The following is a 14,326-nucleotide window of genomic DNA, read 5'->3' as shown; positions in this document are numbered from 1 at the left end:
TTATTTTTTGGTTTTTAAAATAAAACTTTGAAGAAAATTACGAATATTTTTCGCTCTATTAAAAGCTAGCTGTCCCGCGTAAATTTTCCACGGTAACAAGTTATTATGCCGGCCTGAAAGGTACCCTATGTCCATACTTCAAATTGCATGTATGCAAAATTTCAAGATTGGTTTGAGCACATAGAGCGTGAATGAATAGGTAACAAACAAGAGCGCGAATAGGTAACAAACTTACTTTCGCATTTATAATATTAGTTAGGATAGGCGAATCAGTTGACTGTACTTAGTATTGAAAGTAGAAATTTGTTCGTTTTTCACTACATTTTTTTATGGAATTGTGGATTAATTTCTTGTACTCGGCAAATTGTGATTTGGATGTTATAAAGCCACGCTGTATGTATGGTGGGGCGGGATTGTATCCATTAATGTTACAAAATGATCCAAGTACTCTAACCCGTGCGTTTACCCCTCGTAAGGTCAAAGGTCGTCACATTCTGTGATAGGCTAGTCCTTCAATATTTGACGCGTATTCATCTAAATTGCAAAGATGTGCGCTTGCAAAATTTATTTTCTTGTCTTGACATCAAATGATAGGGAGAAGTGGAGGCGACTGACATGCTGTACCGACTCCACATCTTTATGTGGAGTCGGATAAGGGATTTGCGGATTATGATTATCATATGGTATTATTTTTTACCCACAATCAACAAAGGGTTAGTTATGTTTGCGCATTCACCAAGCTTTATAATGTTACTGGCTGTTGCCTTCGTATCCAGCTCGAAAACTATCTTAACTTGTCATTTATCATTAGTTTTGATGTAAAATAGGGACAGATAAACACTTTTCTCCCTCCTACAATGCCGCATAAAAATAAATACATATAAGAAGCCACGCTGAATCTCAAAAGGCATAACGATGTGTTGCAAACGCAAGAGAGAGTCACTAATGACAATATATGAAAAAACAATAACCAGGCAAACAAAACCAAACTTAAGCTATATTCGAAATGGGTAAATAAAATTGTCTTACTAACATAAAAATCTCAAAATGATTAGGCGCTAGATAAAACACCAGTGTATGCTATTATGCCCCTAAATATGTAGTCTATTAGGTTCAAAACAATCCGTGTATTTGCTTGCGCAAATAACATTTTCCTTGACCCGTATTAGAGCGCCGAAACGCGGTCTATTAGTTGACCGGTGAGATGGTAAGACTTTGCCTATTTCTTAACATTGTCTCCTGGTTCAGAATTGGTTACATTTCTGCTCTGTATGGGTACAAATTGTGATTACATCAATCAAGATCACTTTTAATCAAGATTACGAATAATCAGAATAAAACCTCGTAACCGAAAACGAGTGATATGTTAGACATTATACCAAACCGGTCTATTGTAAACCGCAACTGAAAAATAATCGTGAAAATAATCAAGTTTTCTTTGTAAAATAATTTCGAAATTTTTTTTAAGTGTCATGTTAACCTTGACGTTGCCAAAACGATGATTTTGCCAACGTCAAGGTTGAGATGTAATCCGATTACAATGAAGACAGACAGATGACAATGACGTTTTCTTTTTTTCCCCCGATGCAAAAAGAGGGGTGTTATAAGTTTGACCGCTAAGTGTGTCTTTCTGTGTCACCGTAGCTCATCAACGGGTGAACCGATTTGGATGCGTTTTTTTTATTTGATAGCTAGTTTATACGCGGTGATTCTTAGATATGTTTTATCAAAATTGGTTCAGCCGTTCAAAAGTTGTAGCGAAATGAATATAGATAGTCGAGGCTTTTTTGATCTGTTTAACAAGCCTTTTTTTTATTTACTGTTGAAAAAGTCGAATCAAAGATCGTTTTCGTACAATGTTTCTTTCACAAAACGATTATTGCGTCCAAAATTCCATGACACATTCGCATCATATTTCGTCTCGATTCGATTAAAAGCAGTTATCTAAGTTTGCAATCACAAAATACCGTTTAACCCGCAAATATTGCTGACCATAAAAAATGTGATGCAATTCGCATGACCTTAAGCATTCTGGTAATTGGACGTTGCCAAAACTAGACACGTTTTGTTGCCAACAAACGAGGTGCAATAAAAAAAGAGTTTATTAATTTTAATAAAGTTATTGTAATATTTTTCTGATAGCAGAAATTTTTTTCTTTCTGTTTGTCTAACACTCATTCTTTTTCAATTTCCATATTTCTTTTTGGAAATTTTCGCATTTTTGCTTTTACGTTTGAGTATTTTTCAATATTTTTTTGACTTTTTTTCTATACTAATATTCGTATGCAAAATATTGGTAAGAAATGGCGAATGAAAACTTCTTATAAAAAATGTGTTCGCGTATCCATTTCTTGAATTTAGGCCGCTTATTGTATTCAAACTTGTATATGTATTGTACATACATAGTCAACTTGTAATACATGTTTCTAACTGGTCGCCGTTTAGCACCTAGGTGTTAAGTAAATGTTATTTCCTATTATAATAGATCGGCTTGAAGATATTCTGTTTTTATACAGAGAGAAAAAATGATTGTTTGGTGAATGAATGAGGTACAAAAAAATAATTGTTTTTTTCTTCATAAATATGTACCGCTCTAGATTTTTTTATACATCGCTAATTGTAATTCATTAAACAATCTCCCGGTGGATTGGGATTTTAATTTTTTTTTCCGTGTGGCCTTTAATTTTTTGTTTGCTGAACTAACGTGATTTTTTCTCACGCATTGAATGTAATAAGATCTGTCTGACAACAATAAAAGCTTGTGTCAAAGATAATTTTCAACAATTTTTTATCTTTGACTTATGAAACATTGCAATTTGCTTAAATTAATTGCTGTTAATAAATAACGGAACAATAAACAAAGACTTATAAAGGAAGTTCTTAATTGCAACTACGTTGTCAATCGACACGCTTTACTTGTATTATTATATAGCATATATTTGATGTTTATTCAAAGGTTATTTTAATAATTTTGAATACTAGATGTTGCACGCTGCCCCGCCCGCAATAGTATGAGTATAAAACACTTTGATAACAAAGTAACACTAGGCACACACACAAACTAGACAGCTGGTACGGACTATTGAAGTAACTCTTAAATCTACAGGTGAATCAAATAGTTTCTTCTATGGAAAGAGTAGACGATAGAGTAACAAATCCCAACTAATATTATAAATGCGAAAGTAAGTTTGTTTATGCACAGCGCCATCTAGTGCTTTTCTTGTTAAACATAACTTTCTTTCTCATAATAATAGTAGTTTGTATTTGGATTATAGTACAGTTCCGCCCTAGAAATAATACCATCCCATATGTTCTAATGGATGTCGTACGAGATCACTAAGGGACATGAATGTCTTGTCAACTGATAGGCAATGATGCATTACCAAACAGGGTTGACGTCAGGCAGGCGGCTGGTCGTAAAGTTATTGCCATAAGAATTATGGAGGTGCTCAATGGCTGAGGAGGAAACCAGGTTCAAATAGCTCAAATGAGAGAGATTTAGCAATTAGCAAAACATCCTTCGAATCTCGCAGCGTTTCGCGTCCATCTCTAATAGGCTGCGCCCGCGCAGTGTGTCAAGGTGACCGAACTAGGTCCCAGTTTGGCAACGCCCGACGATTGTTTGCAATTATGCCCGATATTACAAATCAACAATTGATAGACTTAATCATAAAAGAAGTTTAATTTACTTTACTCTGCACTTTACAATATTTGACACTAGGGGATAAAAGATAAAAGATACCCTATGTGTTATTCCAGGTTATACTCTAAAATCTTAGAAGTTTCAAATCCATTATTCATTTGATTCAACGAAGTTTCGCACATAACTGTGACAATAATAGCCCTTAATAGTTCCGAAGGTGGCTCCGCTTCAAAAGATCTTGCAACTTTTGTTTTGCGCTGCGTGATGTTTTTATACCTGCGCCTAATTTAATTCTCTCTAGTGATTATAGAGACGGCGAAATTTTCAATTTCCCTCCCATCCCACTTCTGATTACGGCAGAATCCTTGCCTTGAAAGTGGGACATTACATTTATTTCTTTATACTTATTTTTATGTACCCTTAATAAAATATAGTATAATTTGGGTTAGTATCACATAACACAAGTCTCGAACTTACTTTAGGGCTAATATTTGTGACTTATCCCTATATATTGAACGGTTTTATTTAGCTTGCCCTGTTTAAATGTTTATTACAGTTCAACATTATTTTGTCAAGTTTCTCCTGCTTATTTCTTATCCAAATCAATCATTAATGTTGTAGATAAAACAAATAAAATAGAATGATTACACTTAATATAATTGAACTTGAGTAGACTCGTGTCACATAATTGAGATCTAGGTCGAAATATCTACTATGACCTAAATGGTCGGACGATACAATTTGTGTACATAACGAATGTACGATTCGGACAAAGGTGATTCACACTTTGGCAAGGCAAATTCTGTAGTGACGATTGTTTTTCTTTTTTTTTTCAAAACTTGAAATCTGTCATAGATTTCAAGTCCTATTATGGTTGATTTTTCTCTCTCATCTGACCGTTTTCCGGGTTTCTTCCGCCGCCATAAAGCGACGGAGCTCAAGGTCCGCTTTCCTAACTTTTCTCCATCTCTTGGCACAATCTTCGGCGTCATTACTTGTCAGACCATCGGCACGCATATCATCCTTAAGGACGTCTAACCAGCCGTCCCAACAATCTGAGGATGCCGTGCGAACGGTAAAAATATGGACTCTGGTCTCTGACGCTTTATGACTGAGGAAAGTACTCAGTCGTAAGAGAGCCCATATCGTAATTCCCTTATTATAATTCACTTTCACGTGTCATCAAGACAAAGTAATCCATCAAACACATTCGATCGATTGACAGATAGTTATCTGCACCGTTCTATGTTATTTGAGTTAATTGATTGTCGTTTTCATTTTACGATAATAGTTAAAATTACAGTCCACAGGAAAACTGTCCAATTGTTCTTAAGCATTAAGATCTAGAATAGTACAGACTAGATGTAAGTCAGTTATCACCTCATTAAATGATAATGGTTGCACGAGTAACCTTGGTTGAACGTTATCGATGTAGCTGGTTTTTCTTTATTAGAATCTTCATCTGTGATACCGATTTTATTGAGCTCGAGTTTTGTTTCATATCAGTTAAAAAATATTAATTGGAATATCGTCACTATATTAGCAATTATCAATAGAATAAAATGAGTTCGTAATATCAAAGATTGTAACATTATTTTCAATTTGCATTAAGTAGAAATCAAATATACTAGTCATAGAAGCATTGGAAACCATTTCTAAATCATATTTTTTGCGCAAAAAGAGAACGTTTATGATCTTATTAATATTATATTTTGTATATATCTTGTATCATTATTATTATCTCAGAAATCACAAGGCTTTGAAACATAATTTTATTACAATTTAATTCAATTATGTACTTATAGTAATAGCTTAATAATACTATTTTATTATCTGCCCATAGTAATACACGGCATTAAGTAAATACAATTTAAGGACCACTTATAACCGTGGTTGGTCTTAAATTAGGCAATAAACATGCAAATGATTAACGTCGGTCCCAAATCAGAGCCATGCGGCACGCCGTATCCAGGTAACCCAAATGAAAATTGTAACTAGAGCGACATCAAATAGGCTGTGTGTCGATGTATCAGAATTTTATTGTGGCTTCGATTTCAATCAGGTCTATGAATAGCCAGATGTTCTGGATAGATTTTGCCGTGTTTATAATATTGTCTTATATTTTTATCTATTCACCGCATAGCATTTCTTTTCCTTCTTTTTTAACGTTGAAATTATTAATAAGTGGTTTAATTGGGTACTGTAATAATAACAATATTATGACAAATTAGCCTCCAGTGGTAGTTCTTAGTACGTAGAAAGATCCCTTTGTTTTTTAAGAAAAATTAACGGGGAGGAAGAAAACTTTCACCCTTAACAATTTTAATGGGATGGTCTGCCATTGCCTTCTCCACTCTATTAGCTGATAAATCATCTACCGACTCTGATAATTTATGAACCATGATATGAGCCCAGGTTTCTTGACGATGTTTGTTGTTCACCGATAACAAGTAGTGGTCGTTGAAAATTACCATATACGAGTCAGATTGATATCTCTGTGACACGAGTAAATTTCGAAGCTGGGTCCATTGCATATGTGGCCATTTTAGCCACACCACCACCTCAAACGGTTTACTAATCATCATGTCTTCCACAGACTACGTCGCGGGCGGTGAACTGTTCACGCATCTGTACCAACGAGAACATTTCAATGAGAACGAGGTCCGGATCTACATCGCCGAGATCATCCTGGCGCTCGAGCAGTTACATAAGGTCAGAAACTCTTTTATACAGATATATCTCCCTGGCCAATGTAAGACATCATACAGGAGGCTTACTTGTTGTACCGACCTCACATAATGTGGGATAAGGTTAGGATGATGACAGTATCCGCCTGGTCTTGGCAGAAGGGGCAAACCCAAGAAGTGCTGGCTTGATGTTGTCAAGGAAGATTTGCGTGACAATGGTCTGTCAATTAAGGATGCGGAAAGCCGTAGAAAGAGGAAGAGAAAAAGTAGGAAAGCGGTCTATGAGCACCGACAGCAGAAGCAACAAGAAAAAATGTTAGATGATACTTTTATATTGTGGTTAAACGTTGAAGGCAAAGTTTAGTTATAAGATGGATTTATTACTGGAATTGTGACTACATAGTGTCATGTTGCTCTTGCTAGCCTACCTATGCAAATAAATTATCGTCGATTCATTCATACATTCTTCTTCATTCAGTCTTCGGCTTCTTTAATTGTCTGGGCATTTAATTGACACACATATTATGACTGTTAAGAAATTACCCCATATTTTTCAATGACGACTTTTTACGTTGTTGCATGCATGATAGATAGAACATGCATTTCTTCACCATCATTCATCTAGATTTTGTATTTCAGTAGCATATCCACTGGTTGCCTTTTCAAAATCCAAAGCGGGTCAGTCGAAACGTGAGACGTTATTTCCCAAACCGTTCTCACACTTTCGCCTCGTACACTCATTATGGTCGTTTTACGCCAAATTTTGACATTACTCGGACATTTTATACAATTCGAGCCAACTACTACTTAATACGGTGCTAAATTACCTTGTAAATTATCACTTGTCGGCATTACCTTCGAAATTTTGCGACAGCTGAATTGTCAACGCTGGCGACTGTTTTGCCTTTAGCTAGGCCGTCGAAGTGTATGATTCTCATTGAACTGTGTTATAATTGTTGTCTCTTTCCCCCATCAGCTCGGCATCATCTACCGTGATATCAAATTGGAGAACATCCTGCTCGACGCCGAAGGCCACATCGTGTTAACTGACTTTGGTTTATCCAAAGAGTTTTGCGGGGGCGAAAGTCGGGCGTACTCCTTCTGCGGGACCATAGAGTATATGGCACCGGAAGTCGTGCGGAGCGGCAGCCAGGGGCATGATATTGTAAGTGAATTTGTTTTTTTTTTCTTTTAATTTCACGGTGGTACTGGTCAGTTATTTACTTTCGATTTCAGGTTTCTTTTTTAACTGATAATTATCGGACCAATAAAAAAATAATTTATTCGATTTGTGGACTATCTATGGAACGAAAATAAGAGTTTTTGTATTTCCCAAGGTCAAATTATCTCTTATTCTTTGAATTTTAACTGACTGTATTTTTTTTACTATACATAAACACGTTTTAATATTATCGTATCGGAACTCCTCGTTTGCGACATTTGGCATACATTTGAATTTCAATAGAAAATAGTATTCATCACATCCATATAGACAATAATTTACCGAATTGCACACATGACAAATTCGTGTATGGAACCAGGTTTTATCGTACCTATAAAATTAATGCAAAATCATTTTTAATTAATTATTATCAAACGAGTCTAAAACCAGTTAAAATTATTGTAATTTTTCATGTTGATTATTATATTTTTTATCATTTTGTCCTACGACTGGGATGAGGGTAGAAATATAACGTGATTATGTAAATTCACAAGTTACAGAGATACCCAACTGTAATATCTGTGCTTCGTGACCGTACCAAGCCGTGCCATGTATTTATATATTTACGGCGACGTTCTTGGAGCAACCCTCGTTTAACTATACTTACTTTGAAAAATAAAATGGAAATGTTTTATTTCCATATCAGACATTGTTCTTGACAAACCAAAAAAAAAAAAAAAACATTTATATATTCAACAGAATCTAGTCTTAAAATAAGTGTGTTTTCTCCTTGAACTATGTGAAACTGCTGAGGTAATTTTTGACATAGATTATTTTAAAACCTACTGTCCTACATCTACGCTAACTACGCCTAGTGGAAAAAACATTAACTAAATACTCGTGTATATATATTAAAACTAGATGTTGCCTGGGGCTTCGCTCTTGGATAATGTACCTTTATAGCGGTGAAAGAATTTTTGAAATCGGTTCGGTAGTTTCGGTGATTGCCCGCCTCAAACATACAAACTCACAAACGCTTACCTCTTTGTAATAATAATATAGATAAAAAAAACATGAATATGGCGCGTAAGTCGTCAGAATTAATTTGCGTTTGTTTGTTATGAATTTTTTTTTTACAAGCAAATACAAAATACTTGCATCTTAGCTCTCTTAGATTAGATAATTGGATAGTTATGGGTGACAAATTGTATGAATGTATGTGTGTGTACTCATCATAATAATAAACAACAGCTGTTCACTGAATGGTTCAATAGAAAGTGGCCTAACGTCGCTCGATACACTTTCCGCACTTGTCTCTTTTACATTCCAAAATATACCCTCGGCTTTAGATAATAAGGTTCAAAATTGTGGTGTTTTTTGAAACGATGAGTGACACGCTTGGATTTCATTAGTGCTTAGTGTAAGTCATTATAGCTGTGATATGTTTACGTCTTAATCGTCAATGTAATACTAACAATAAATTTTTCCGTAATGAGTTTCTATCAAATTATTTTTAGATAAATTCTCAGTCAGAACAGAAAGTCGCGTGCTTTTAGATTACGTTATGGATGGAAGGACTATTTTCGAATTGATAAAAAAACTCGACCAAAAGAAATCCCTAAATTTTATAAGCCAATTTAAAAGTGATTTAGAATAATTTCGTGATCAATTTGCGGAAGGATGTTGTTGGATTGTTATGAAAGAAGTATATTGCCGAATTCTTAAATATAGATTATAAACATTTTTTATTTTGAATATCAGGCTTGAAAGCCACAAATAACCCCCCGCTACATAGAAACAAAATCTGTTAAAAGAATCCCACGGATTGGCGACTGTCCAATGTGACAATGAAATTTTGAACGCGTCTCCGCCATCTTGTTAGCCGCGATCTATCTTGCGATCAGCTGATCGATGCACATGGAATGAAATGCATCGCTTGTATTTTATGCTAGCCTGGTACTTTCTTCGACTCTGACCACCATCTCAGTGCGGCCGTGCGGCGATCTATCGTGTTACATACTTCTAGCTCATGCTAGCCTAGTATTTGATGTGGTGTGGTGGTTACTATACATATATACATACAAACAAACAAACATACATACATAATATATGTATGTATGTAGTGGTACACACTTTACAGACTTTAAAAGGCTGTAAAGAAATCCGTAACGCTTATCAGCTGATTGTAGTGTCTTGTAACATATTAAGAACGTCTCCATACAATTTCACAGTTGTATGATTGTGAGGAAGTCGAGGAGACTTCGACCATTATTATAGTAAAAGAAGTTGTTTATTTAATATTAATGGCATTCACCTCTTTTAATAGCACATTGTCCCTATGCAAATTAACCGAACTATTTAAAACAAATGCATTCTAAATTCGGCACCCATATCCGTCTTCAAACATGGGCTGGGCAATTCGAGTTTTGTCAAAAGAATTCGGGCCATTGAGGTTATGGTATCATAACGGACGGTGCGCAAGCGGAACGGCAACGGCGCTCGGATCAGCTGATTGCGACCGGTTTGGCGTGCTTGACAGGAACCAGGATGCGTATACGACTGGATTTTAAATATTGAACGAACTTGAATTTTAGTGCCAGAATGCGCGTGTCACTGGATTTGAAATTGAAACGCGAGTTCCACGTTATCATTGGCCAGTTATACAAAATTTTATAATTCGAATAGTGTTGCTGTCGCTGTATATTTCAGTGTCACGAATTTAAAAATGCATTTGCGAGGAGTTGGGAAATGGTTTGAAAGAAACAAATGGTAGAACAGTAACGTCTTAAGGTTGCGTTGTCAAAGTTAAAAGTATTCACTCATTACACATTATATCACTTAAAAGTTACACCAATGACAGAGGTCAGGCAGGCCTCGAAAGTAAATTCAATTTTGTAATAAATATGCTTTACTTATATTATTACCTGTGCTGTTCTGTCTTGGATATTTTAATTTTCCTAGGGTGTATTTACACCGCCTGTTTGTTTGAGAAGTTTAAAAAAGAACTGATATTTGAATTTGACAACTGACCGAATGTGTCAAATCGCTTTAGTGCTCTAGTGTATCCGCAATTTAGTACTGGACGTGGACACGAAAATATAAATTACTGTTCTCACTTTCACTTGCTCATCAATATATAAACCAATCTACTTGAGACATGCATTCGACCGTAACAATCTATTGCAAACTGTAATTACTAACTTATAAGGTACATAATTCACCGCACTCAACAGAGATAGTGCCCGAATTAGCACAACCGAGTACCAAGCAAGTAGGTCACGGTTTGCGCGACAGAGACACGAGATGTGATGTCAATGGCGTGGGAGAGAGACGGGGCTATCTATGTAGTAATGTCATTTAAATGTATTTATACTTAATGGTAGTTAGATTGCTTTTTTGGTTCAAGTTTCGTTTTTTCAAGCATTTGGCGAGGGATAAAATATTTTTTAAACCTAATGGTAGTAATTTTTACCATTCATTATTGCTTGTTTCCATAAAATATTTTTTTATCAATAAAAGGCCTACTTACTTAATTTTGATTACCTAAACTGAACTGCATCGCAAATTCGTACCATCGACTTACTTTTTAGTATGAATGCGATTCATTTTAGGTGCCTAAATTGAACTGAGTTGCATTAGAATCCTTCTGTAAAAGTTGATGGTAGGCACAACTAGGGATGCCGACGACCGTGCGAAGTGGAGACCAAAAAGTAGGAAAGCGGTCCCTGGGCTCCGTCGCTCTACGACTGAGGTAAAAACCGGAAAGACTCGGATGAGTTAAATGATAAAAAACCTTGGACCCTTCCTAAAACTTCCACCTCTCACACTTGATTTTAATTTTTTTTTTTATTATTATTTATATATTTTCTTGACATGTTTATTACATATATTTTGACATTTACTTGTAAAACATATACGTGATTTGTGATCTTCAAGTGTCTGAAAGTAACATAGGTATCTATTATGTTAGATTATGGAGATCGAGTATGTCATGCACATTCAAATGGTCAAACCGGTAGCGGCGTGTTTCGGGTCGGGAGGTTCCCTCTATTGTGGTTGAGCTTCGCGATGGCTGACTCACGCGTCAACTCGTGAACGGGTGCTGCCGGGGGAACTGGTCAGCTCGATCTTTTATTAAAAGTTTTTTTTTTTTGTTTGGTTAATTATACATATATATATAAGTATATATATTTTCCTTTCATCAGCACTTGATCACAATCATAATATGTTTCAGTATACCTTTTGACCATGTACTTTATTATGTACTTACATGTTATATTACTGATAAAAAATTATACATAAATTTATATTTAAAAAATGGTAAGCCCTTCTGGCATAATAGGGACCAACACTGTTTGAATGAGTTTCTTTCGGCATTTCTTCTCAGCAGTGGTCGTTCCGAAATGCTAGTAGTTTGTAGCTTTGATAAACATCATTTAATTTAGATTATGACGTGAAAAAGTGCCTGTGAAGGCCTAATTTCTGAATAAATGATTTGATTTTGATTTTGATTTTGAGAGAGAGAGAGAGAAAGAGTTTCTAGGTATATTGTTTGTTAAAAGGAACAAAAATTAATTGGTTACCCATAAACAAAACCACCACAACCGTGCCTTATACTTAGAATAATTATAATATAAACAACATGAAAGTCCATTGCCCCCTATGCCATTACACAGAAAATGTCACCTTTAACCGTCTAATATTAAGGTTCAAATTAGCAGTCGTTAATGTGCCAAATTGTCACATCATTATACAAATGAAATGATTCCTTTGTGTTGATATGTAAATTGGATATCGTAAAAATGTAGTTTGTTTTTTTAAACTTTGAAAAGTAAATTGTACATTTTGTACATATAAGTTAGTCTATTTTACATAATTAAGTCAAAACAAAAGTAACGGTGCTCGTACGAGACAGTGAAGTGATAAAAACAGCTTCGAAAAACAGCATTCCCAAAAAGTGCTAACATCAGGCTAGAGTCAAATCGCAGTCGAATTTTTTAAATTGAATAATTCATTTTTAACGGTCAAGTACGTGAAATAACTTGCAAGATTTGGTATACAGACAGACAGACATCGGGACGGGCGAAACTAAATAATTGAATGTAATAAGAAAGGATTGAATGAATGAACCTACTACTAGCAAAAATACAAGTCATAATATAAATCCACCGATTCTTTCTCCCGTTAGAAGGGTAATAATGGCATCTCGCTATATTTAAAAACGTACTTGAAGGTGACACGTTAATAAATGGTGATTACGTGGGCATGTGTGTTTTGCGTTTTATGAAATGTTGTAGTATTGTTATTAAGTCGTGTTATTCTTTTCTTTACAATAGGCAAGTAGACAACATTTTGGTTTGATACCTCTGAAGAATCACGATTATAGAATCAATATTTTTGAAATAACGAAAAGCAATGTTGAATTTTTTGGGAAATAATTGGACTTGCCAAAACGCCCCATTCTAATTGTGATCTCATGACGACAACGGCAGTAAATGAACTTTCCTATAATGTTTGAACTATAATAAATGAACCCAGGTGTATGCGGCTGCTTTTAGAATAGAGTGCGGTAACAATCTGCTCTTAATTTTATATCTTGATGTTTTTCTTCTAAACTCAAGAGCTAAAATCTTGCATTATTTCATTGCAGTAGAGTTAAACTGATTAATACCACAGATTTCATTGATAGCCGAAAGATTTTGATTATCCATGTTCTGAGCTCATAGTTTCACTCTCAAAACGTATTAATTTTCCTAATTAAAAGCGTATTCACGTGAAATGTCCTACCAAAAGCGGCGCACGCGCTGCTATTCAAAATGGCGGATGTAGGTCACGGCAAGCGGAGGCAACGCCGGCTCTCTTACTGATTTTTATAACGAAATCGCGGTTATTATTGGATGCTACGTGTGTTACTTTAAATATATCAAAAGTTACGTTTTGATGAAGTTAAAATTTGAGCTCATATCGAAAATAAAGTTCTGATCTGTTTAGTTTAATTAAATCCAAATAAATAAATAGCCGAATCAATTTTATTAAATTGGCTGTGCAATGAAAATAGCTAATTGTGGACTTAGTATAAAGAGATCATATGTGGAGGAAGGAGACAATGTTTGTCTCGTAACAATCATGAGGTCTTAACTCTCTCTCCTCCCGGATCCGGAGCTAAGTCTATTCCTAATTTAGAGAGGGGGAGCTCAGGTTTTGCTTCCCTACTTTTTCGTCTCCACTTCGCACTATCCTCAGCATCCTTAGTTATCAGACCATTAGCACGCATATCCTCCGCTTTCATTCAGGATGAGGTTTTGGAATTTAATCTAAAATATTTTAGTGGCAATTCTATGACCAAATTTTCCGTAATTAAAAATTTATGCAATATGGTACATCTCCAAAATGTAAAACATCAACGAACTCTCAATGCAACAGCAATTTTTGTGCTCAGCTTTCTACTGAAAGCGTATTTACTTTCACCCAGTCTATTATTAGTTTAAATGCATCAAAATCATAATCATAATTTGTTTTACAACCGTTGTGATTTATGTTCTGGTGTTCCACAAGGGTGCAAATTGGGTCAAATCAAAATATCGAAATTAAGAAGATGTTTATGTTTCGACTTTTGCACAGATCATGAATTAAAATTTGATTGCTTGTATTTTGTAGAAATCTGTTTAGATATATATATATATATATATATATATATACATATATATATATATATATATATATATATATATATATATATACATATATATATATATATATATATATATATATATATATATATATATATATATATATATATATATATATATATTTCTGTCTGTGGAACTAGTGAAA

General features: G+C 34.8%; 1 protein-coding gene across 2 annotated transcripts in view; it reads left to right on the top strand.

Annotated features, from left to right (window-relative positions):
* LOC128681269 (ribosomal protein S6 kinase alpha-5-like) overlaps positions 1-14,326 on the top strand; it is a 72,471-nt gene that overhangs the window by 28,744 nt on the left and 29,401 nt on the right. For both annotated transcript variants that reach the window (XM_053765069.2, XM_053765070.2), the window contains exons 5-6: positions 6,240-6,355; positions 7,307-7,495. In XM_053765069.2, the coding sequence (XP_053621044.1) occupies positions 6,240-6,355; positions 7,307-7,495 (305 nt within the window). The remainder of the gene's footprint in view (positions 1-6,239; positions 6,356-7,306; positions 7,496-14,326) is intronic.

Source organism: Plodia interpunctella, chromosome 26 (assembly GCF_027563975.2).
Source record: "Plodia interpunctella isolate USDA-ARS_2022_Savannah chromosome 26, ilPloInte3.2, whole genome shotgun sequence".
In the NCBI taxonomy this organism is placed as follows: domain Eukaryota; kingdom Metazoa; phylum Arthropoda; class Insecta; order Lepidoptera; family Pyralidae; genus Plodia; species Plodia interpunctella.
This window is presented reverse-complemented; position numbering and strand designations above follow the sequence as displayed.